General features: G+C 33.4%; 1 protein-coding gene across 1 annotated transcript in view; it reads right to left on the reverse strand.

The window, feature by feature from the left end:
• The window catches only part of LOC123654626 (probable G-protein coupled receptor 158), an 84,575-nt gene that overhangs the window by 40,140 nt on the left and 17,950 nt on the right, over window positions 1-26,485 (reverse strand). Inside the window, exon 4 of the mRNA XM_045590524.1 lies at window positions 19,684-19,807. Within this exon, the coding sequence (XP_045446480.1) occupies window positions 19,684-19,807 (124 nt within the window). The remainder of the gene's footprint in view (window positions 1-19,683; window positions 19,808-26,485) is intronic.

The raw sequence follows: 26,485 nt of genomic DNA on the forward strand, positions 1-26,485 counted from the left end.
ATCAAGACGAACATATCTTGAATTAATGATGCTTTACGACTTATGTCATAATAAGTATGATTGTATCCCCCTAAATAATAAATTATGTTATAAGATTCCAACTGGAACGCACTCTCGTAAGCCACATTCCATATTTGCCACTGCATTTTGTAGAACAAATGCTGGTAAACGCTCACCCTTGTATAGAGTTACTGATGTTTATAATAAGCATTTTTTGTCGGTGGATATCTTATTCGCAAGAGTTGCTAAGTTTAAAAAAGAAATTTTTGAATTATTGCATTAACAGTACAAACGTAAACGGGTTTACTCATTGAATTCAAACCTTGCATGCAATTCGCCATTGCAACTCGGTGTGGGTAGCCTAGTAGTTAACACTGATCCCAAGATGCAAGTCGTAGGGCTAGGGTATCCATATCGACAAAAATGCACCCTATTTCTACTTTGGCTGCGCAATGTACAGTTAATGTTTAAGAGATAGAAAGATATATAAGTTGTCTGCTTAGTATGTATTTCTAGCTGAGTAATAATAACAATAATAATCACTAGTGTTTGGTTGATGGTATTTAGGGAAAAAATGTATTTGTGATGTATTATGTATATTAGATACCTACCATTTCTTTTCCTTGATGTGCATTTTTTACTATTATAAAATTGTAATCTGGAGTTGACGATGTTGGTGTCACGATTAATAATGTTTGTATTGTAAGTCTGTTATGTAAAACTTTATTGTGAACACTGTTTGTTAACTTAAATAAATAAAAAAAAAAAAAAAATGGTGCTTGTAATGGTGTTGTAATTTTAATTAAATATAATTGAGATCGGACAAGTATTTTTTGAGTTATCGCTAATTCGTATTTACTTGACCAATTTGTTGTCGACCTACGTTATATTATACGTTATAACTTTGTACTCGGTGTACCGACTTTCATGATTCTTATTTTAATCGAAAGCTGATCGTTTTCATGTGTTGCCTTTCAAATTTGATTAAGACCTGTTGAGTATTTTTTGAGTTATCTCCAATAATGAGTTGTATTACTTGTCGATGTAATTCATCATCATCATCATCATCATTACAGCCTATACAGTCCACTGCTGGACATAGGCCTCCACAAGTTTACGCCAAAAATAACGTGAACTCATGTGCTATAATTGAAGTAATTTTTTTTTCGTTTGTGACTAAACACAATTGTATAATTAGGCCTTATCATTGTTAAGGTCTTCTCATCGTGCCATAAAAAATCTTAATTTGTCGTCAGTGGAACAGCAAGGTGTACTTAGCTCTGATATTCTTCTTATTAAAAGGAGATGCTTAAATCCACTGTCTCAATTTAGTACAATACATCAATATGTACAAACATACAAAGGATTCGAACGTTTACTAAATACAAAGGAGCCATTTTAGTTACAATAACAATGCCAATAAACAATCTATTATGAAACGAAAACGTTGCAAACAAAATAATACTACGTCTTAATTTACAAACTAAGGGTAAATGTTGAATAAACCTAAATATGTGTTGGTAGTAAATTTGTTGTTCTATGAAATAGTGCTCTACATCAAAGCTATGTGGAAAATTCAAATTCAAATATGGATACTTAATACGATTTGGTTAATAAATAAAAATAAAATAAAAAAGCCTTTTATTTCTTGCGTCATTTCATTACAGATTTTTTGACTAAAATTATTGAATTTAATTAAAATAAATAAACTACAAGATAATGACAAATTAATAATAAACTATTGTTAGAAAAAAATAAATAAATAAAAATTGGTTAATATTGTACTGCAATAACAGATACATGTTCAACTGCAAGACAAAGGCATGTTCATCTATAAAGGTTGGAATTAAGCGTGTTTTAGATTCTTTTCTGGAACTGAAAGCGCAAAGCTCGTGCACTTAGATAAGTCAAATTTGTGAATGATAGAGTCACTAATATATTTTAGTTATTTTTGTAGTATAATGTCCTATGGTGATTATTTAGAACAATAGCGTAGGCAATGATGCAATATTCATATTACAGGTAAGAGCTATTTAGGTTATATATAACCTTTGATAGAGGCTTTCTCTGTTTGCTTCAGCCTGTAATATCCCACTACTGGGCATAGGCCTCTTTCTTCATGTAGGGGAAGGATCAGAGCTTAATCCACCATGATGCTCCAATGCGGGTTGGCGGATATATTCCCTACTATGAGTAACGATCGCTATCAGGTGTACACGATGACACGAGACCCACAAGGACTGCACAAACATCCAGACCACGGCAAACACCTGTATGGGCAATGCAAATGTTTGTCATGTGCGGGGATCGAACCCGCAACCGCCAGTGCAACAGGTACAATCCATGGCTGTAACCGTTGTGCCAACGCGGCGTCTCTGAGGTATCCTCAAAAATGGTAAGTTTGCTGAAAATATCAACATGCAATATGATTTGGAATTGGGACACACGCGTGAGACAAAATTAATTTGTAGCTCCATTTTGTCTTAATTATGTTAAGTAACCTTTTATAATTTTTTTTAGACTTGTTGGCACTCAAATTCATAATAAATTAAATCATTATTAGTTTTCTAATCCAAATCGACTTAGCTTTCGCAACCAAACTAGTTTGAAATATTTTGTCAAAATTCTAAAACTCATAGGGATCTATGAGTCTTGGAATACTTCAAATGGTAGCACAAAAATCCTTACTCTGTACTAATACTATAAATACGAAAGTAACTCTGTCTGCCTGTATGTTTTGCTCTTCACGCCAAAACTACAGAATCGATTTAAATGAAATTTGGTACAGAAAGTGTAAAGCCTGAGAAAGGACGTAGGCTACTTTTTAATGCAAAAAAAAGGGATATGATGGATATGAAAGGTGGGGATGAAAAGTAGTATGGATGTATCGTTATTTTCAAAGCTAGAAACGAAACTTATTTTTGAGGTCGTTGATTCGATGTAAATAAATATGACATTCAAAGTTTGTAAAAGTTTTGCCCTCAAGGGTGTTAAATAACAATAGGTAATAGAGGGTAAAAGTTTGTATAGAAATAGGTAAGGTTCATGTGAATGTTTTATAAGTTTGCGACAAGAGACAAAATATTAGAGCTATTCTTATGTCCAAAATAACCTAAAAGATTTATCCACAAATGCTGTACAGAGTCACTATCCCATGCGGACAAAGTCGCGGGCACAGTTAGTGTAAGATAAGTAATAAATATTTAAACTTTTTATCCGATAGACAACTTTTTCCGCAGGATTGAAGTTAATTTAAGCTTTTTTAAGTCTCTTTAAGACCTTAAAGTGACATAGAAAATGTTTCAGATGTTCAAGCTGAGAAATCATTTATTCAGACAGGCTTCGACAGTTTCCTTCCTCATTTTCGTCATGAAACCTTAACGTTATTTATTTACGAGACGCTTCGAACTTTTTTCTAAACTTCTGAAATGCCATTATTCCGTACTTACTTTGCGAGTTTACCTGTATAAGACTTATAAGATAAGATTTTAACTTTTGTGAAACAAGCGTTAAATACACTTGTTTTCTATTTCTATCCTAAAATCTGTTTTGGAAAGTTGAAACGAGTTCAAATTTTCGTTCATATACAAATTTTCAGACAGGGAAGTTCGGGTATTATGGAGCGATTACATTTACGAATTTCAAGAAATTTTCGGTCGTGATTTAATAAAAAAAAAAATATTTTATAACTCCTTTTCAGAATTGGAATTATTTTATTGAAAAACGGTAATCTTTTACGCTGAATATTTTTTTTTTTAATTCAAATAGTTAGCTAGCGGGTAACTAACGGCTTAACTTCTGATTGAATTAGATCTGGTTTCTCCTTACTTAGACATCCTAGGAACACCTGTCGTAAAAGAGAATGTTCGAAGCTTTAACTCTTCCGATGTAGCTTCGTGAATTATTTCCACAACTAGATTAACGACTGGTACCAGGTGTTTATGATAACAACCGCAACGATGGCTTTAAGTGTTCCCTGGGGTACGGTCAGGAATTCCACAAAAATATACAACAGACAGGAATAAAATATATGTTTCTTTGGGGTCTATGAATTTTTCATCACCTATATAACAGAATTATATCTTTTAGAAAGAGATATCTCTCAAAAGACAGAGAAGAAAGATAAAGAAATCGAGTATTTATTGGTGTTAAATGTTGATATAAAAGTGTGCGTGTCAGCTCCGACGCACGACTAGAGTTTATACTCCTTGAGATCGACTGTCCAAATAGGCATAAAAAAGTCTTACTAGTCTAAGAAAAAGATTACCATATCAAATGGTAAATAAACGAATCAAAACACACCATCTATCTTTGTATATAGACAGCGTTATTAGAAAACGTCGTAATACAATCAGATCCCAATAGCGTTCCGATAGATGGCGTACAAAAACGTAACGAGGTAATTCGTTCACTAGATTTTACTCATATATTTTTTTCATTTGGGGGACTTATATGACAATCGATTATTGTGGAGTAAACTCCCAAAATATATAATCTGTCTGAGAATCGCAGTGTGATATAATAATGCCAATAATGTTCTTATTTTAAAATACTATTTCAAAACCAAAATATTCAATTTAAATGGAATCAACCGAACAAGTTGCACTTTCAAGCATACAACAGACAACGTTAACTTAAGTAGAGGTATGTTTTGGCGCAATATAATTTTCATTTAATTGTATCATATCTCAAACGTGTTCTGAAATGGGCGTCTTTGTTTCGAGTCTCGTTCTTATAATTGTAACAGAATGGCGCTTAATTCGTTTAAAATATAATATGTTTCAGTGTTATTTGGAAGGAAATTTTTAATGCGTACTATTATTTTTGAACAACAATTTTATTATATTATGGATTAATATATTTCCCTGGAATAATACAGGCCTCCCCAAGTTCGCGCCAAACATCCCGGTTTTCGCAATCCTCATCCAGCCTACACCGGCAATCTTACGTAGATCGTCGGTCCAACGGGCCGGAGGACGTCCTACACTGCGTTTGCCAAGACGCGGTCTCCACTCCAGGACCCGTCTACTCCAATGGCCATCGGCCCTGTGACACATATGACCAGCCCACTGCCACTTCAACTTTTTTTTTTTTTTTATGTCACTAGGTCGGCAAACAAGCGTACGGCTCACCTGATGGTAAGCGATTACCGTAGCTTATAGACACCTGCAACACCAGAAGCATCGCAAGCGCGTTGCCGACCCAATCCCCAATCCCCCCAGGAGCTCTGGTCACCTTACTCACCAACAGGAACACAATACTGCTTGAAAACAGTATTATTTTGCTGTGATCTTCTGTAAGGTCGAGGTACTACCCCAGTCGGGCTGCTCCATATTTTGAGCAGGAAATTCCTGCTGTGCCCTACCTCAGTTACAACTTTCTAATTCTGTGGGCTATGTCGGTTACTTTCGTTCTCTCGTGGATAGTCTCATTTCTGATCCTATCTTTGAGAGAAACCCCAAGCATAGTCCGTTCCATTGCACGTTGCGCGACTTTTAGTTTGTAGTTTATAGATGCTTTAAATTCCAGAAGAAACGCAAACGCGTTGCCAACCTTATCCCTTACCCTCCTCAGGATCTCTCACCACCTTACTCGCCGCGTGGACAAACAACTAGTTGAGGAGCAGTGTTGTTGTCACCTGTTCTCAGTTACTGATTTTTTTTTCAAATTATTTTATTACCAATTCAATTTTGTACCAATAATTATTCTTATAATCACTTTATAATGAACTAGCTGACTCGTGCCCACTTAGTTTGGCGTTAATTTATTTTTGTGATGCAAATATATAGTAAAGCTTTCATCTCGCTCGAATTTCTCCGATTTTATTTACATATACTATTATTTTTCATTGATTTTTTTATTAAATAACAATAAAATATAGCTTATATCACTCCTGAACAGTGTAGCTTTCTGTTAGTGAAAGAATTTTCATGATCGGATCAGTATATGCGAAGATTACCCCCTACATACAAACAAAGTTAGAAACTTTACATCTTTATAATACTAAACACGAAGAGATTAAATAAACAACCTATTTTATAAATGTTTCGTTAAATAATAAATATCAAAATAAATATAACAGACAACAATATCCTCAAGAGACAGTCAAAAAATCTTCATAATTAAGTATGAAGTCGTAGTAAGTAAGGCTCTTGGGAAATGTATTTGCATAGAATTTAAGATTCCGTTGTTGAAGAACGAAAATTAAACCGAGAGATCCATAAATACGACGTGGACTTTCGTACAAGAAATGACAAAGATAGTATTATTATACGGGACTAATTTTCTATGTAGAGTATATTTAGTTTTGTTTTCAGGGATAACTTAAAATTTAAATGGCAGTTTTAATAGCACGGACTTTATCATAATTTTTTTATATATAATTAGGTCGGTAAAGAAGCGTGCGGCTCATGGTAAGCGATTACCGTAGCTTATTGAAGCACGCAACACCAGAAGCATTGCAAGCGCGTTGCTGACCCTATCCCTAATTCCCCGCAGGAGCTCTGGTTACCCACCAACAGGAACACAACACTGCTTGAAAGCAGTATTATTGTGATCTTCGAAGTACTATCTCAGTCGGGTTTCTCTATATTTTGAGCAGGGTATTTCTTGCTGTGCCCTACCTTAGTATACTATAAATCCTAACGCCGAAATGCGCTGACATAAACCTATAAGTATAGGCATGAAGCAAACATAAATATTAATAGCAATATAAAATGAAAAGAAATATTGGAGCTGTTACGACATAATACAAAATAAGATATTAAAATGTCTATTTCATTATTCAATATCCAATTTTCTAAGCGAGGACATTCAAATAAAAGTTATAAAAAAAAAGTTATAACGTTATACGTGACGCTCACTTCGATTCGTTTAATTAAAACAAGAGTACCTGGGTGACCGAGCTTAGCTCGGTATTTTTAGTAAATCGTGTTTTTTTTTTAAATCATATTTAAATACGAATTACATTTTGATAAAATGTGAATAATATTTTTCGATTTTACCGACATAATAATAAAAAATATGAACTGGCTATTTAGATAAAAAATAACGAGTGCAATTAGAAAAAAAAAACGAAAAAAAAAAAAAACGCTCTGGAAATTTGGGGATTTAAACCGTGGTCTTTTCGGTCGATCGCGACCGGCCGATTTCCAACCTGAGCTATTACAACTTTATTGACAAGTGCGAAATTTACTTTCGTATTCTAACGATATTGTAGCCAATTTTTCATTGCCCAAAAACAGGGATAAAACGACAATTTCTAAAAATGAATCCTAGTTAGATTTAATTATCTCCCCCGAAATCCCCTGCAAACTACATTTCATGTTTAATAGTCTAAGATAAAGACGGAAGTGGGGGTATAATAATTATTCAGTTACTTGATAAAACTTTTTACAGCTATCGAAACACAATAAGAGTCAAACCAAGGGTAATGTTTAGTATGAAGCTCTTATCTCTATCGAGCTCTTTCGTATCGATAACTAGCTGCTGCCCGCGACGTCGTCTGCGTGGACGCTACACAGCACCAAAAATACCTACGATTATACCTTTTAAAATAACATTCATTTACCCGTTCCTTCTTTACATTTCATATCTACAGAAAAATCCCATAGATGGGCGCTGCTTTAAAATTGTCTTGTCTACTTATATTGATTTAATTATGTTAATCGGCTTAGTTACTTATATTGCGTGATTTTTATAGTGTGAAGCTAACTTATATAGCATGGTTATTAACATAATAACAACAACATTCAAATATGCATCGTTAGATTACACGTTGTTACAGAATGCGTTGAAGGAATAAAGGTTCACTGCTCGTTTCCCGTAGGTAATAGCGTGATATTATGTAGCCTATATGTTGACTCGACTTCTTAATAATATTCATGCCAAATTTGAAGTAAATCCATGCAGTACTTTTTGAGTTTATCCCGGACATACATACAGACAAACAGACAAAAATTCTCATTCTCTTATTCTTCTAATCACTGTACATTGAATATTCTTTGAAAAAAATATTCAATGTACAGTTTTGACTTTCCTACCATTTTATTATATGTATAGATAACACTACCAACGTTAGATGTCTTCATTTCCGAAGTAATAGCCAAATATCCGTTATTTTGTCTAAAGTATCAAAGTCACGAATTTGTTACGAAATACAGAAAACCTATTTAAGTGAACATGTACGGTTACAAGCTAGACGAATGATGTGGATTTTCCGTATTAGATTGTTGGGGATTCGTTGTCTTAATCTCGGAAATTATATTGTAAGTAAATAAATCATGGGGCATGACTTTAAGTGAAATGTTGTATTTTTGTACTCATTTAGTGTACCCAGTGAAAAGTAATGCGGTATAATACAACATTAGTCAATCAGTTAGTCAGTTCAGCCTATAGCAGTCCACTGCTGGACATAGGCCTCCCCTAAGTTCGCGCCAGACATCCCGGTTTTCTGCAATCCTCATCCAGCCTACATCGGCAACCTTACGTAGATCGTCGGTCCAGTAGTCCAGAGGACCTCTTGCGTTTGACAAGACGCAGTCTCCACTCAATACGACGTACTTTTCGATTAAATTTTTTTTTGTCGAAATTGGTCTTTCCACTCAAGAGTTCTGAAGAAATATACAGAAAAAAAAAAATACAATCGAATCGTCGCCTCCCGCTGTCTGTCTGTTTCAATGTATGCTTAGATCTAAAACTACGCAACGGATTTTGATGCGATTTTTTTAAATAGATAGAAAGATTCAAGAGGAAAGTTTATATGTATAATACATGCATAATATAGAAGAGTAAAACTGATAATTTTAGAGATTTCCAATGTGATGTCGTAAATAACTACATTTTTTTTGCGTTTACATTGCAAACGCTGGCTGAATCCTACAAGATAGATCAAAATAATGTACTACAGTATTGTACGCCTTAAAAAGGTCTACAAATAAGTCCGCGATGGTATATATTTATCTATTAGGGATAACCCACAATGACCATTTTTTATCCTTTACTTTTTATGAGAAATAATGGCTTATTTATGAAGCAGTTTTAAGCAATACAGCATTAATCCTTATCCATTTAAGTACTTATATGGCCCTTCACAGCATGTAATTTAAATAGTATTTTCGAAGGTATTACAGATTTAAAATTCAGGGACATAACGGTTGCGGCGGTACCGGCCGGGTTCGGCGCGACAATTTTTTCGAAATTATATGTTCGTACTTTAGTCGGTATTAAAGATAAATTTTAAACTGCATTTATGGTAAGTAGGTACATTAGGTTAGAAAGGATTAGATTAAAAGCATAATTTATTAATTCAAGAGTAACCTCTAAAGAAAACATGTTTGTATTTTCTACTGAGAAGAAAGATGTGAATGTTGTATTTAAAAACATTCTGCAGTACGTTTAGTATTAGCCTTTCATCCGTGCGAAGCCGGGGTGGGTCGCTAGTAAAATATTAATTTCAAGTTCTATTCGAAGTACAAAAAAAAAAAATACTTATTCGGGTATACATTTCTTATTATGATTTTTTAATCGATAAAAATCAAAAAACTATTTTACAAAATTATCGTAATACCTTTTTTATAATGATTTATAAAAACATATAATAATTATCGAATGATATAATAATAATAGCAAACTGCAATAATAATAACAGTCATCACGTAGACTATACATAAAACACTGTATAGCTATCATACTTTTTCTTCTTCTTTTTTTAACGTTACGGCTTTTTTTTTACCCGCTACCCCTCCGCAACGCATAAGGAACTTCGTTCCAAAATAAAATCGAATTGAGAATCTTCTCTCTTTTTGGAAGTCATATAAAAATATTGTGTCATATAACCAAGATATGAATACATAAACACTTATTATTAACGTTATTAAAGATTATATTTAAGATGTTATATAAATGGTTTTATTCTTAACATTAACAATATCCATAAAATTATTTTATCACTGAAATATTTTGTGTTTAATAATATAGTCACATACACACCGTGCAATTCATGATAATATGGTAACTACGCGAAATATTTTCAAGGTATTTGTTATCAAAATTACTAAGCTTATTATCGAGCTAGAAAATATGATATTGTATAAAAGACGAGATGCTGGAATATTTCAAATGACGACATAAGTTTCGGGTTTATGTGGTAGTAAACTCGGCGACAAATATGATAAGTAAATGCTGTAGAAAAAGTATAATCTCAGTACGCGACTGGGGTTAACTTCTCAAGAATGATTGCTGTGATATTGCACGCCTCCGAGGACATTTTGCTTTACTCTCACAAAATGAAAAACACAGAAATCGCCCACTCTTAAGCCTCTAAATTTTTATAACAAATAATTATTATGCTATATATTTTATACATAATACACGACAAGCTATAAACTAAATATCATTTGAAATCTTTTTGATTACTATTATGATAAAAAGAATCGAGTTAATAAATATTATGTTGGACGTCAACATTTTGGATGTACGGGATAGCAAAATAGTGCGAGAAACAATTTTGATCAAATTGATGAAATTAGCTGTTTTTTTTTTTGTTATGTCCGAAAACTATTAATTAAGAAGTCTATTGAATGTGAAAGCTGAAAAACTTTTTAATTTTTGAAAACATTTTTTTTTTATTTCTATCTCACTGAAAATAATGAATTAGAGCCATCTGTGAATATCTGCAAGAATCAAATCAACAAATCGTATTTCTAATCGTTGTAAAGTCGATCATTAGTTGCGAAACAAGCCACCACTAGACGGCGTGGAGGCGCGCACACATAGATTTTTCATTTTTTTTAAATTATACTTATTTCTTTCTCATATGATACGTTGTACGGTAAAAGGTCTCAATCTCTCTCTCTCTCTCTCTTATAGGCTCTGCGTCAATCTCAGTTTCAATCTCCATATTTCAATATATTATTTATCAAGCCAAATATAATTCCATATAATTGATATAGGTATACGCCAGCAATATGAAATTAGCTCTTGCGGTAGCTTTTGTTAAAAAATTGTCTGGAATATTCTCTAGACTAATATCTAAACATAACCACGCACAACCTTCTTATTTCTATACCCCTTGTCAACTAATTGCTAATTGACCGTAGAATGAACTTTGTTGGACCTTACACAAGAATAAAAAAAGAATGTTACCATGTTTTATTAGAACCAAAGAAAGGAAGAATTTAAATTATTTTATAGTTTTGAAGAGAAAAAAGTTTTATTTTTGATTCTAAATATTTTAAGTTTAAGTTAATAAGAATATTTCGAAATATAGATGGTACGGTTGTACATTTCTAATGTAGGCAGACATAGGTCTGTCTTTTATGTAAATAGTCATCTGATATAGAAACATGGTAATGCATGTTTATAAAAAAAATATTCACTGCTTGATGTGCTCTGCGAGGCACTGTGGGGAGAATCACAAACACAGACATCCTAACCAAAAAGAAATATTTGTACAAATAAAATAATCAATCCGGATCGGGAATTTGCGGGATCAAACCGTCTGTGCTTTGCACCACTAGCGGTTGTTATGGTAACGTACATATATAAATAAATATATAATATTACACCCAAATTCAGGATAAAAATCGAACCAACAATCCTCGGAACAGAAAGCAGAGTCACTGCGAACTGCGCTAACGATCAATTTTCAAGGCCAGATTGGAAAATTAAGATAAATTTTAAACTCGCTTAAAGTTCTTATTGTATTTATAAACATTGATAAATATTCCCAGAACGTTTAACAAAATCAATAAATAATAAAATCAACGAAACAAAATCAAGCAAATAATAAAAGTCTCATTATGGGCATCGCTTCTTCTTAATTAGAATACAACGAAATCCTCAGAGGAACTTTGTAAAAATGGTCCTCTATTTTCAGACTAAAACATTTTCTATCGATTGCTCCTTAAAATAAGTAAGATTCGTCTCGGTTAACATCTGTTACACTGAAGCGATTTTCCTCCAAATAAAATGCCCTCGGGTACCAGATATCATTTAGGCTGCGTTCATAATGGACGAGTGGGAATTTCAAAGATTTTTTTTTAAATTTCTTTGTCCATGTATCATATGTCTGTGAGCCGGCTGGGGATTTCTTAATATAAGGTGAGTGACATATCAATTTGTGAATCGTGATTTTGGACGAAAGTTTTTTTATTACCTTTTGTTTTATTGGTTTCATTATTTTCTTTTATTTTCAGTTTTTTTTTCGAATTAATATACAAGAAGTTGTAGGTTGATTTGTGTATTTCCAAATGATGTTTTTAGGACACGTCGCCCTTGGATTCTCAGCACCTGTTCTCTTCTTGCAGCAGTTTGTTTTTTTGATTCCATAATTTTCAGTATTTGGTGTAATTTGTTTGTGTGTGTGTGAGTGTGTGTGTGTGTGTGTGTGTGTATGTGTGTGTGTGTGTGTGTTTGTTTGCGTGTGTGTGTACACGTCTGACTATGTGTGTATAAGAACATTTTAACTTATTGATTAAATATCTTGAAACATACGGTCACACGGTCGTCTATTCCTAAGGTAAGCAACTTAATGCTTGCGTTATACGTAACTGCCGACTGCTGTAACTATTTTTGAAAAAAATAATAATAAAATATATATACAAATATTACATCCAGACTAAGGCGGGAATCGAACCCACAACCCAAAACAGAAAGCAGGGCTACTACAAATTGCGTCAACGGGCTAGTCAAATTTATTGATTACTTCTTATGTATCTTTTTCGACATTAAAAACATATTATATATATTTATATTATTCTTATACTATACATTTTATACATACATATTTCATTTAACCTTATCTTTTAATGAAAAAATAAGAAGAACAAATTTTTTATTTTATTTTATAGAGAACTAGGTCAGAAAACAAGCGTACGGCTCACCTGATGGTAAGCGATGACGTGTCTTATAGACGTCTGCAACACAAGAAGCACTTTGCCCCAATTCCCCCCAGGAGCTCTGGTCACCATACTCACCAACAGGAACACGACACTGCTTGAAAACAGTATTATACTTAATTCATAAAACGAACGCCTTTTCCGAAATGAAACGCTGTCATGTCAAAGCCATATTTATATCATACTAGCTGACCCCGCAAACGTTTCTTTGCCATATATGTTATTAACCCGCCTAATCCCCCCCCCCCCTTATAACTTAGGGGTATGAAAAATAGATGTTGGCCGATTCTCAGACCTACCCGATATGCCCACAAAATTTTATTAAAATCGGTCGAGCCGTTTCGGAGGAGTTCAATGTTTAACACCATGACACAAGAATTTTATATATTAGAAGAAGATGTACAAATGTAACACTGACCTTGATATACGAGTCAGAATTAGTTCAACAGCTAGGAAAACTAATAAAACGATAATATTGTAAAAGGATAAACGTGTTTTGGTTTTTCTCATTCATTTTGAGGTTACACAAATGATAATTGAGATTACGTGTTTTATTATTACTACTTTACCAGTAGTGATTCACATACGAGTGAATGCCTGCCTCTGATGTTATATGTATATGCATATATTGTGTGTGTTAGGATCAGTGTGTTTGACAAATAAAGTTATTATTATTATTAATAACATAAGAGTCAATTAAATATGATTTTTTTAGTTTCATAATCAAAATCCTTAGCTAAAGAGCTTGCTTAAACGAAAATGTCATTGCTCTGTTCAGGTGAATACTAAATATAATAAAATGTTAATAAACTGAAGCATAAATATTTAGAAACAAATTCACAATAACAAATTGTAAATTCTTGTGTCAATCTATATTTTTTATAAGTTTTATCTTATTTAATAGAAAGCAGTAGAATAACTATTTAATAAGTAGGACCTTAATGACAAAAAATAATATAAAAACTGATTTCTATACACGAAAAACATCGAGTAACGCATCAAAAATAATAGAGTTGAAAATGACTAAATATTGACTAAATGACCTACAAATAACAAGAACCTCTTTGAACATACAGCAAATGGCAATAGTATTATAGTAAGCAGACCTCAGTAAAATACTCGTAGCTTAGACGATAATTCGAAAGCATTTGTTTAAAACCACAGTTGAGAAAACACCTCTCGAAAACACGTAGAGGAAGTCCTTCGCTAACAAGTTTCAAGCATATTAAGTCAGCATAAGCAATACAAATGTAATTCAAACCGAGATTATAAACCTTATGTTTGAAAAACTGAACAAAAAAGGTCATTTTCAAAATTCATTTGCATAATAATAGTTTCATTTTGAACCTCAGTGCTTGCATTGCTTTAAATGAATACACGATGTAGGCTAGGGTGCGGTTTAGCCTTGGCAAAAGAGCTGAGCGAGATTTGAGGAGCGCTGCACTAAACACAGACATAGTTACATAGAGATCAATGCAACTGCGTGAAGCGTTAGCAGTTACAAGATTGATTATCGCTTCTAAAGTGTTTTTAAGGGCCATAGATATGTTTTTTAATGTATGGGTATTTGTGTTACCTATTGTATGCGTTTCGAGATTCCTGACATAGTCGTGATGTGTGACGACCATTATTAGTCATTGTGTGGCAGGCAGCTCATTAATTCCTATCTTATCTTTTATATCACGATTTTGAAATTCTAATTTCAGATCTACTTTTTTATTATACTCTACGTTTTCGTGCTGGAGGCTGTGTAAAGCTTGCTTTCGTTCTAGCATTTATGTATCAGGACAAAACAAGTAAATTGTGGAAGCGTTTCTAGGAAATCATTTATTTTAGTATTAACTTGATACAATTATAATTCATCAAACAATAGTTAATAAATATAAATAAATAAATATTTACAACATACATACACGGTCGTCTGTTCCTAAAGTAAGCAACTTAATACTTGTATTATGGGTAACAGCCTACTGGTCATCACTCATCATCATCACTTCAGCCTATCGCAGTCCACTGCTGGACATAGGCCTCCCCAAGTTCGCGCCACACATCCCGGTCTTCCGCAATCCTCATCCAGCCTACACCGGCAATCTTACGTAGATCATCGGTCCAACGGGCCGGAGGACGTCCCACACTGCGTTTGCCAAGACGCGGTCTCCACTCTAGGACCCGTCTACTCCAACGGCCATCGGTCCTGCGACACAGATGACCAGCCCACTGCCACTTCAACTTGCTAATTCTGTGGGCTATGTCGGTTACTTTCGTTCTCTCGCGGATAGTCTCATTTCTAATCCTGTCTTTGAGAGAGACCCCAAGCATAGCCCGTTCCATTGCACGTTGAGCGACTTTAAACTTGTGGACCAGTCCCTTGGTCAGTGTCCACGTCTCGGCTCCGTATGTTAACACAGGCAGGACGCATTGCTCGAAAACTTTTGTCTTCAAGCATTGCGGAATCTTCGAAGTGAAAAACTAATACTGGCAGATAACTGATGTAAAAAGGAGTAACTTAGGCTTACTTTATTTTAGAAAGTTATTTATATTACTCGCGAATTGAACAATAACTTTTTTCTTAAATTCCACGCGGACGAAGTCGCGGGCTCAGCTAGTAAACAAATAAATAAACATCTTCTAACATACACACACGAACGTCTGTTCCTGAGATAGGCAACTTACTAGGTAACAGGTGCCTGATATTATACATATATATATATATATATATATATATATATATATATATATATATATATATATATACATATTTTTTTCATTAAAGGACAATCTTGTAAGGATGTTAATAAATAAATTAAAATTTTCGTTGATATTTAAATGTTTGCCTAATATTTGCCTACTGGTATAGCTACCTTTTTTTCGATAATTATACATACAAATAATATATATATATATATAATAATTTATAAATATATATATATATATATATATATATATATATATATTTCACACCATGACTCGGGGAACCCCCGGAGCAGAAAGCAGGGTCACTACCAATTGAGCCAATGGGCTTGTCAAAAACTTGATAAAATTAAAAAGTTGGTAACTTGTTTAGACCATATCTGTTGACACCTATTAAAACAGACGACAAAATGTAATTAAGTTCGCGCTTTTACACATTGTGTAACCGTACCATTACGCACTGGTATTCTGTTTCATAAATAATACAGTGTGAAAAGTTTTTGGAAAATGTTTCACCTGCTAGTAATTATAATACCCACAATCCACGTGTTTCGGCTTTAGTGGAATACGAAATATAACATTGGATTTCCATTTTACATTATTTAGACATCAAAATTGTCTATTGTTCATTTCGTGAATACTATTTTGAGTTTTGAGTCGATACTGAGATAGACATAAGAGACATTTTAATCAATATATTTAGGTGTTTTGAAGAATATTATTTAGGTAGTTTGAAATTTAAGTGACTGAGGAGTTTGGGAACTGTTCAATTAATAATTAAATATTAATAGTTTTTTTCATACCTACAAAAAAACGTGGGTGCCAAAAGATATTTTCATTTCAAAAACTTTTACTTGGTACAAGACACACTCGAAAAGCAAGAAGTTCAGAAGAAACTGAATTTTTTTCTAGAGAACGTGTTTTTTTCACCACGAAATGCCAACATACATAAATTAACCGGCCCTTAAAATGTTGTTCTTCTAAGTAAACTATCAAACACTCTAAACAGTTCACTTGATTGTTATTTTATTGAATAACTTAAACAGATATGGAAGTTTGTACCACTTTATAACTTTTCCGAAGCCGGGAAACTTTTGCGCGACGTCTGGAAAAATTGCCGTCAATAAAAATCTTTTCAACCGCGATATCTTATCAAGGCTTTCGAGTGAAAGAGATCAATTGATAGTACCTAGGAGTAGATTTATTCGGTCACCAACCCGCCTACCCAGCGTGGTGACTATGGGCAAAACACATGAGTTCACGTTATTTTTGGCGTAAACTTGTGGAGGCCTATGTCCAGCAGTGGACTGTATAGGCTGTAATGATGACGAGTAGATTTAAACTGAGTTGGGGTACATCAGTAAATATCCGTCTAAATATCTGAAGCAGCTAGACTGGGGAAGCACCTTAGCCTTACAGAAGATCAGAGTTAAATGATACGGCTTTCAAGCAGTATTCTTGTGTTGAGTAAGGTGATCAAGGCTTTTGGGGGAGATTAGGGATAAGGTCGCCGTACGCTTGTTTGCCAACGTATTTGTATAAAAAAAAAATTTAAAAAAGTATATTGTCACACGACTTGTATTTGTGATATAGGGAAACTGGAAAGAAATAATGAAGTTACAGACACAATTAATCGCCCACCCAGTATTTCTTTTTGTTTGTAGAAATCGTTACGTTTAAAGCAAATTAAAGTTGCAGAAAAGACAAAACTTAATAATAAAAAAATAAAAAAGAACACTGCTTACATTCAGTCATCACGACCACCGAAAACTGTAACATATTGAATTCTTTTTTCTAATATTTTTTACCTTTTCGTGTCTTTATGGGGAAAGGGTCAGATTAGTTAATATTTTTTAAGTTGTTGGTAATAGTAATGAGGAAAAAATTTCCTTCCTAAACTATTATAAGCTGTACTCTTATATTAAACAGCTTCCTTTCAAGGTATAATGAATATTGCATCCATATTAAATTAAAAGTGCAATAAAGGATAACCCGAGACTATGCAAGTGTACACAAGTTGACGAATTAATATAGTTGAGGATATTGCAAATTATTTACAGTAAAGGTGAATATCAAAAATAAAATTTAACTTTTAGAACGAATTTTATATAACCACAAAAGTAATTAGGTATTCTTCGATGATAATATATTTTGTCTATGTTGTAGGTTTGTTTTAAACGATTTGTGGTGGTTGAAATATTGACAACAACGAAACATGGAGATCCGGTAGAAATAGGTTATTTAGTCAATTTCCTCAGGTGTCTCAGAGAGGCAAAAAAATCTGAGTAAGACAGACATTATAATTGACGAACGCCTTAAAATTTAAAATAAGGTTGAAGATCTTTATTTTTCTCATTTAAAACCATACATTTGCATGAGTAATAACAACACTATATTCGACAGATTTCGTTACAGTCCAATATGTAGGTGGCAGACCTGGTCAGTGATTTTTGTGAATCGTACAACCAAGGCGTGTAAAAATTTTAAAAGGCGAAAAGAGAAAAAATAATTAAAAATAAAACGATGATAAAAGAAATCCGTAATCAAACCATATCGTTCTGTTTGATGTATTGTTTAAGTCTTCGTTTGAAAACAATGATCGAGTCTGCGACCTTTACATGATCTGGCAAGGTATTAAACAGCTGTGCTCCTTCAAATGTTATTGCTCTTTTTCTACAATTGGTTCTAATTTTAGGTGTGAATAGCTTATTGTGTCGTCTGAGTGAGTATCTTGGTATTTCGTTGTGTCTAATAAATTTAATTCGAGTGTAAGTTTTTTTTGGTAAGGATTTCTTAAATCAAGACAAGAGTATTGAAATGGTATAATTGGTAGATATTCATTATTTTTGTTTCCATATAGATTATATCAGTGCTTGTCATGAAATCGTAGTTGAACCTTTACGATTTTATTCTGAAGTATTTGCAATTCTTTAAGTCTAGTTTTGGGTACACTTTCCCATAATTCAATAAGATAGGAGAGATGGGATTTTACGTACGAATTGTAGATCATAAGACGAATTTCCCGTGGTAAGCATCCTATACTATGTCTTATTGCTCCCAAAAAAGATGAGAGCTTTGATTTCATATAATTTGTATATTCCAATTAAAATTTTTGCCGATTCTAAGGCCGAGGCACGTTTCTGAGTTTTTTTCGTTCAAAGGTTGACTGTCTATTGTTAGTTTATTGAAGATTGGTATAATTTTATGCTTAGCTTTAAATATGCAATAGCAGGTTTTAGATACATTTATGGTGAGTAAATTAGATTGAAACCAAATGAACAGCAGATTGAGATCTTCCTGGGCTAGTTTAATAATGTCATGAATACAGCTACCATGGTGAAATAAACACGTATCGTCCGCATATAATGTAAGTTGACCGTTAAGTTTTATATGAGATATGCTATTTATGTATATCAAGAAAAGCAACGACCCAAGAATCGACCCCTGAGGAACTCCGCAAGACATTCTTTTGGGGCTACTCTTGTACTCACCAATTTTAGTTATCTGCTGTCTGTTGCTTAGGTAAGATTTTAGTATGTCCAGGGCTGAACCAATAATACCAATATTTACAATTTTTAATAAGTAACTCATGATTGACAGTATCGAAGGTTTTCTTAAGATCTATAAATATACCCAGAATGATCTTTCCTTGATCTATACTTGTTTTAATATTAATAACATAATAATCGACTGTAGTAGCTAATGTACTGAAACCTGCCCTAAAACCATATTGCCGCTCAGTTAGAAAATGTATAGAAGTTAAATATTGGTCTAAACGAAAATCACAGTATAACCAAAGCTCCTGAAAAGACCCTTTTTTCTACAGGGGCGAAGGATTGCAAAAGTGTTTATGTTTCTGGTACACAAGCGTTAACATACAGTATCTGCTAATCATCTGGTAAACTGTATGCTTAATTAATTGTGTTGTAAATGTATATTAGACTAGATTTTCCCCGTGGTTTCACCCACGTTAATATGGGCTATCTAACACTGATTTTTTTTTCTAATCGGACCAGTATTAGTTCCTGAGATTAGCGCGTACAAGCAAACAAACAAACTCTTCAGCTTTATATTATTAGTATAGACAACTCACCTCAGTGGTTTTCTTTTTACACTTGTCGGTTCCCGCGAATATGTTGAGTTGGGTTGAGCCCGCTCGTATCGGACACTGGTCTATGTCCACCCGCCTTAGGTCTATGTCAATGCCGCTGGTGCCTCTGTGGAAAATATATTTTATTTTAAATTTCAGTATAAAAGTTGTAAATGTTTACATTTTTATGTTTGTCGTTTTATAACTTTTTTTTTCTTTTTTATATACATTACATATAATAGGTAAGTGAAATCATCCGCTGCATAGACCTCTTTCCCTATGTAGGAGAAGGGTAGAGCTCAATCCACAACGCTGCTCCAATGTGGATTGGCGGATATATTCCCTACTATGAGTAACGATCGCTACCAGGTGTACATGATGACAATCAGGACCGACGGCTTAACGTACTCTCCGAGTCATGGCGGGGAGACCCACATGGACTAACAACCAGACCGGAAATAAATATTTGTATAAATACAAACATCCTCTCCAAGCGGTAATCGAACACGCGACTCTCGGTGCTTAGACGCCACCAACACGGCACACGCACAATTACAGCACAGCGGTCGTCAAATGAAATATCTATAATATAATTTACTTTTCTTTTCATTATTTGATAAATGAATACTTTGTGTAAAATTTTAATTTGTATAACAGATTTGGTTAAAATTATTTCGAGAATCGGAATGATGATAGAACAGTAAAACGTTGGCAGAATTCTTGCTATAATCCCTAGCTTTAGTAATGCGTAAATTATGTATAATATTGAGGTAGTTTCATTTGAAATAGTATTATAAATATTTATTATGAAATTTCATTTAATACGTCAACAACAGTCAATAACAGGAAGCAAGTTTTAAATGAATAACACTTGGCACCGACTTCAAAATTATAAAATATTTATTTAATCATTTCTGATTAACTAAATCAAAATACGAATTACTTTGTACTAAGTAAATTTATTTTTCACTTTTTAGTTTCCTTTTTGAAGTCGGTTTTTTTTTGTTAAAAATTATTTTATTTTACAATTTTTAGTGATGGGTAGACCTAACAAGGATACTTTTTCCCTTATGTCGGGGGTTCGGAAACATACACAATACACAAACACCCAGATCATGACAAACATCTATATAGCCAATACAAATGTCTGTCGTGCGCGGGGATTGAACCCACTAACGCCAGCGCAACAGCCGGTGCTGTGACCGCTGCGCTAACGCGTCGACATAGTATGAGTAAAGTTCGCTATCAGGTGTACGTAATAACAACCGGGACTGACAGCCTAGCGTGTTCTCCGAGGCTAGGTTGGGAGAACCACAAGGATTAACAACTAGACCAAAAATAAATATTTATATAAACATAAATATCCACTCCGAGCTGGAATAGAACCCGCGACCGTCGGTGTTTAGGCGCCGCCGACACGGCACATGCACCATTATATCAAAGCGGTCGTCAAACAGCAAAAGGTAACTGCTGTAAATTGTTGAGAAATTCCCTCGAGTGTTTATGGGCTCCATCATCAAACCTGGTCCTGCCACACAGATGATCACACAGCAGGTAATTGCTATAAGTCGTTGAAAAGTTCCCTCGACTATCTTTCGTCTCCATCATCAGACTGTAATGGCACTTGTAACTCATATAGGTGCAAAGTTCTCATCAATAGAAACGAATTAAGTTCAAACAGCAGGTAATTGCTATAAGTCGTTGAAGAGTTCCCTCAACTATCTTTCGTCTCCATCATCAGACTGAAATGGCACTTATAACTCATACATATGCAAAGTTCTCATCAATAGAAACGAATTAAGTTCAAACAGCAGGTAATTGCTATAAATCGTTAAAGAGTTCCCTCGACTATCTTTTGTCTCCATCATCAGACTGTAATGGCACTTATAACTCATACATATGCAAAGTTCTCATCAATAGAAACAAATTAAGTTCAAACAGCAGGTAATTGCTATAAATCGTTAAAGAGTTCCCTCGACTATCTTTTGTCTCCATCATCAGAGTGTAATGGCACTTATAACTCATACAGGTGCAAAGTTCTCATCAATAGAAACGAATTAAGTTCAAAAACCAGGTAATTGCTATAAATTGTTGAGGAGTTCCCTCTACTACATATCTTTCTTCTCCATCATCAGATCGACTCCAGACCTTTATTAAATAGTAGTGCTTTATAGTACTTAATGAAAACATGATTAAATTTACTAGTCACCCTTACGATTTTTGAAAGTTTCCCTCGATTTCTCTGGGATCCCATCATCAGATCCTGGTTTCCTTATCATGGTACCAAATTATGGATATCTCCTTTCCAACAAAAAAAGAATTATCAAAATCGGTTCATAAACGAAGAAGTTATCCCCGAACATACATTAAAAAAAAAAAAAAAAAATATATACGGTCGAATTGAGTAACCTCCTCCTTTTTTTGAAGTCGGTTAAAAATTCAAATAAAATCTTAGTTTCTCAGATATCTGATATCTGAGAAAACTAATTTATTTAACCTTTAGAAATTCGTTCTCCATTAAGTTGTTTTGATAATATTATTCAATGCGGAATAAAATCTATCTTCACTACATAGTATAAAACAAAGTCGCTTTCTCTGTCCCTGCACATGTATGTACGCTTAAATCTTTAAAACTACGCAACGGATTTTGATGCGGTTCTTTTTAATAGATAGATTGATTCAAGAGGAAGGTTTATATGTATAATAACATCCATTAAATAGTGGAGAAATACTGTTATTTTTGAGTTTTCTAATGTTATGTCGTAAATAATTATTATTTTTTTCGCTTAAATTGCAAACGCAGGCTAAACCCTACGAGATTTATCAAAATAATGTACTAAGTATTGTACACATTGAAAAGGTCTACAGAAAACTCCGCGATGGTATATACCTATCTCTTATGGATATCCCACAATAACATTTTTTTGTCATTTACTTTTTACGACAAATAATGGCTAATTTTCGAAGCGATTTTAACCAATACAGCATTAATCCTTATCCAATTAAATACCTTAAATATATTTTTTATTTAATATAGATCTATATGGCCCTTTACAGCAAATGATTTAAATGAATATTTTCGAAGATATTACAGATTTAAAAATCGCGGTACGTAGCGTTTGCGGCGGTTCCGGCCGGCTTTTACTCTAAGTTAACGCGTGCGGGCCACGGGCAGTAATGAATAAATCAAAACTACTGGATCGATTTTAATCATTTTTTCAGTGAATAGGCACATCACATCACATAGGCTATAATTATATTTTATACCCGTGCGAAGCCGGAACGGGTCGCTAGTATACTAATAAACGGAAAGCCGTTTTTTTTTGTTCAGTTATACTGCGAAAACTACTGAACCGATCGAAATAATACTTACTTTCGAGAGTTTCCCTCGATTTCTCTGGGATTCCATCATCAGATCCTGGTTTCCTTATCATGGTACCTAGTAGTCTCCTCTTTTTTTTGAAGTTAGTTAAAAATTGGAGTGTCTGTTTGTAATATTAAAATAGTCGCTTTTTACTAAATGCATATGGATGTATACACGGTACATATTTAAAAATAACATTTTTTACAATTTTCGTGTGTCTGTTTGTCTGTCTGTTTGTTCCGGTTAATTTCTGAAACGGCTGGACCGATTTTGACGGGAATTTTACTGGCAGATGCTATAAGGATCAGCTGACAATAATAATATAATAATTAGGAATAGCATAGACTTTTATTTTAGAAATTTATTTATTTTTCAACTCTGCGAACTGAACAATAAGTATTTTCAAATTCCACGCGGACGAAGGCACAGCTGCTAGTAATAAATAATATTATAATTTGTAACAATGTGATTAATCCGAAATACCGGTGACGTTTCCGTAATGTATCATATTTAACGAACTGGCGAATATAAAAGAGTAATTGTGATCATTTTACAGTAATAATTATAATTTTATTAATATTATAATAAGCGAATACTTTTGCTTTACAATTAATACATTAAAAATAAAAATTTATTTGCTTCTAAAAATTAACATAACGATAAAATAAATCTAAATACTGTCGCGAATAGAAAATGAAATAACACGCTCACTACGGTACAAATTCCTGCGGTAATTAAAACGCAGAACGCGTCAAAATCACGTGCTATGTTAATGCGAACTTTACCGTCACGAATTAAAACCCGCAACGTCAACTGGCCGTGCGTTTTAACAATTCCATTCAAAATAAAACAGCTTTGAACAAAACAATAGTAGTTCGAAAACCATTTCATTAATTATATAAAAATACTTTTATAAAAATTGAAATAACAGCCGAGTGGTCTTTAACAAATACGGTCTGAAGGCCTAGCCAAGTTACAAACGTTTCGTATCGAACGTCTTTCTACAATCGTTGACGGCTCGGCGTAAGTCATTTTAAATTGGTAGCCAAGTTGACACGACTGAGTCAAACGCTCATTCTACAACATCTTTTAGAAAAAACTAATACTTTAGTCTATGATGAGCGTTTTTACGAGCGTCAAACTAACGTCAAAGTCACAACGTCGTAATACATAAAATTACAAATTGTTATTAGAACTATTGAAAGCCATTAATCCTGAAGAAGAAATTGTTATTAACTTATTGTTTTATGCGTAACCGAAATAAGGTAAAGTTCTTATATTTGGTTTATTATTATTATATCACAGTGTTAATTTTAAACATTACTGTGTCTAGAAAAACTCGAAATGTTATGATAACATGATTCTGAATAGGAATGAAAAATATCTTGGAAGAATATTAGGTGTTAAATCTTTGCAATTTTAATTTTAAGAATTGGTTAGGACTTGTTCTTATCGTTTCGTTAGCTGTCATGTTCATTAATTTTATTCATTTTCTCTTTTCTCTTAAATTGTAATTTACATTTTCAGAAATATTGTACTGCCATGTATATAATATTATATGTGGATAACGGCGCTGATAAACTTTTATTATGCAATTGTTTGTTGTCCTAAATAAAATAAAATAAAATCTTAAAAATTAAGTGGTTTATATGTTGGAATATAGATCTTGAGCAAGCCCAGAACAGTTCGCAGCTTTACTGGAATTCATGGAAAGGGAAAAAAATTCCACGAAGAGAAAAGGAAAGGTTGTGATTAGAATTGCGAAAGATAGCAATGGAAGAAAGCCGAAATGTAATTTTAAGTCGTTTAGTTGGTACTAGACAATTTGATGCCAATTTTACCATTTTTTACAAGTTGAGACCATCTTCGCTACCTCCGACAAACACTATTCCTTAAAATGTCTAATGTAGTGATAGTGGTCTCAGCTGAGGGCTATATACAATTTCAAATTGCCTGCAATATCAGAGGAACAATTAATTTTTGTTTGTATATAACAAAACCTATTTTAATTTATACTTAAAATGTAATAATGAAACTAATATTTATGTACAATAACTGTAGCTAATTGATTTTTATGTAAAGTAACAAATAATACCTAAAATGTAGGTTTTGAGTGAATTGTAAATAAAAAGTATTAATGACTGAAAAATCCTTTCTTTCCAACTGTGCATGCCACGAATATCATCAGTGTTTTAATAAAACAATAATAAACTTATTTGTAATAATAATAATGTTTTATTAATTATTTTATATTTAAGTAGGTACATTACATTCAACATAAAATTAACTGGACATTTACAAAATACTATTAATAACTTATTAATCATATGTAGGTAAATGATAAATTAAATATGAAGGACCTACATAAAAGTTACGTACGACGTACGAAGTTAAGTACGTCGCGTTGGCGCAACGGTAAATGCACTGGCTGTTGCGCTAGCGGTCGCGGGTTCGATTCCCGCTCCCGACAGACATTTATATCGACCATATAGATGTTAGTCGTGGTCTGGGTGTTGTGTTTGTGTATTGTGTGTGTTTCCGGACCCCCAACACAGGAGAAAGTCCTACTGGGGGATCCGTTGAGTGTAAAGCGTTTATTAATTTTTATAAAAAAAGAATAAAAGTTTGTAACTAGACAATGTAAATAAAATCTTACTAATTAAAATTACTATAACCTATTCAATAATAACTCAGCATGGCTCTTCCAAAATCATCATGGCTAAATGCTGCATATAGTTCAAAATTATCGTAAATAATAATTCTCGGTCCTAACACAACTCTTTCATATTATCATAATAGACGCCATTTTTTAACGTTTACTACTGGGTCTCGGCAATCTTTTAACTATCGTTCAAAAATTTCGATATCGTTTCGCTGACGCTTGTCAAAACTGTAACATGGCTACCATTTGTATGGGATGTAGTGATCGTCGTTGTAGAAACGATTCCGTTCGACGTTGTAACATTTTGAACAAGTAAACTTGTCTACGAATTTTCTATTCGTTTGTTATGATCACGTGACTTTACGTTGAGATGATGTCATTCCTATACATTTGGTTAGTTTTCTAATAGCGTTATCGATTGTAGATTGTCAACTTGGCTAAGCCCCCTGGTATCACTCCCCCGTGGGTTTTCAGCTTTCATCAAAATATTATCGTTGAGAAGGAAACCAATTATTTTATGACTTTTGCGTTTTGTTGTTTCTAATATATTTCTTTAATTATTTGACAGCTATGACTGATGTTACTAAGCATGACAATTTAAACAGAATATTCTGTAGACGGTGTACCATTTAAAGAAAAAAAAAAGTGTGTGCTTTAGATCACACGACTGAAGTAAAACTTTTGTATCTTTACTAACTTGTTCCCTTCTCAACTTCCGTTTGCCTCACCAGATTACAGTTTTCGTAACGATCACGTCACGCATTTACCAACTTACTCCG

Source organism: Melitaea cinxia, chromosome 1 (assembly GCF_905220565.1).
Source record: "Melitaea cinxia chromosome 1, ilMelCinx1.1, whole genome shotgun sequence".
Lineage (NCBI taxonomy): Eukaryota > Metazoa > Arthropoda > Insecta > Lepidoptera > Nymphalidae > Melitaea > Melitaea cinxia.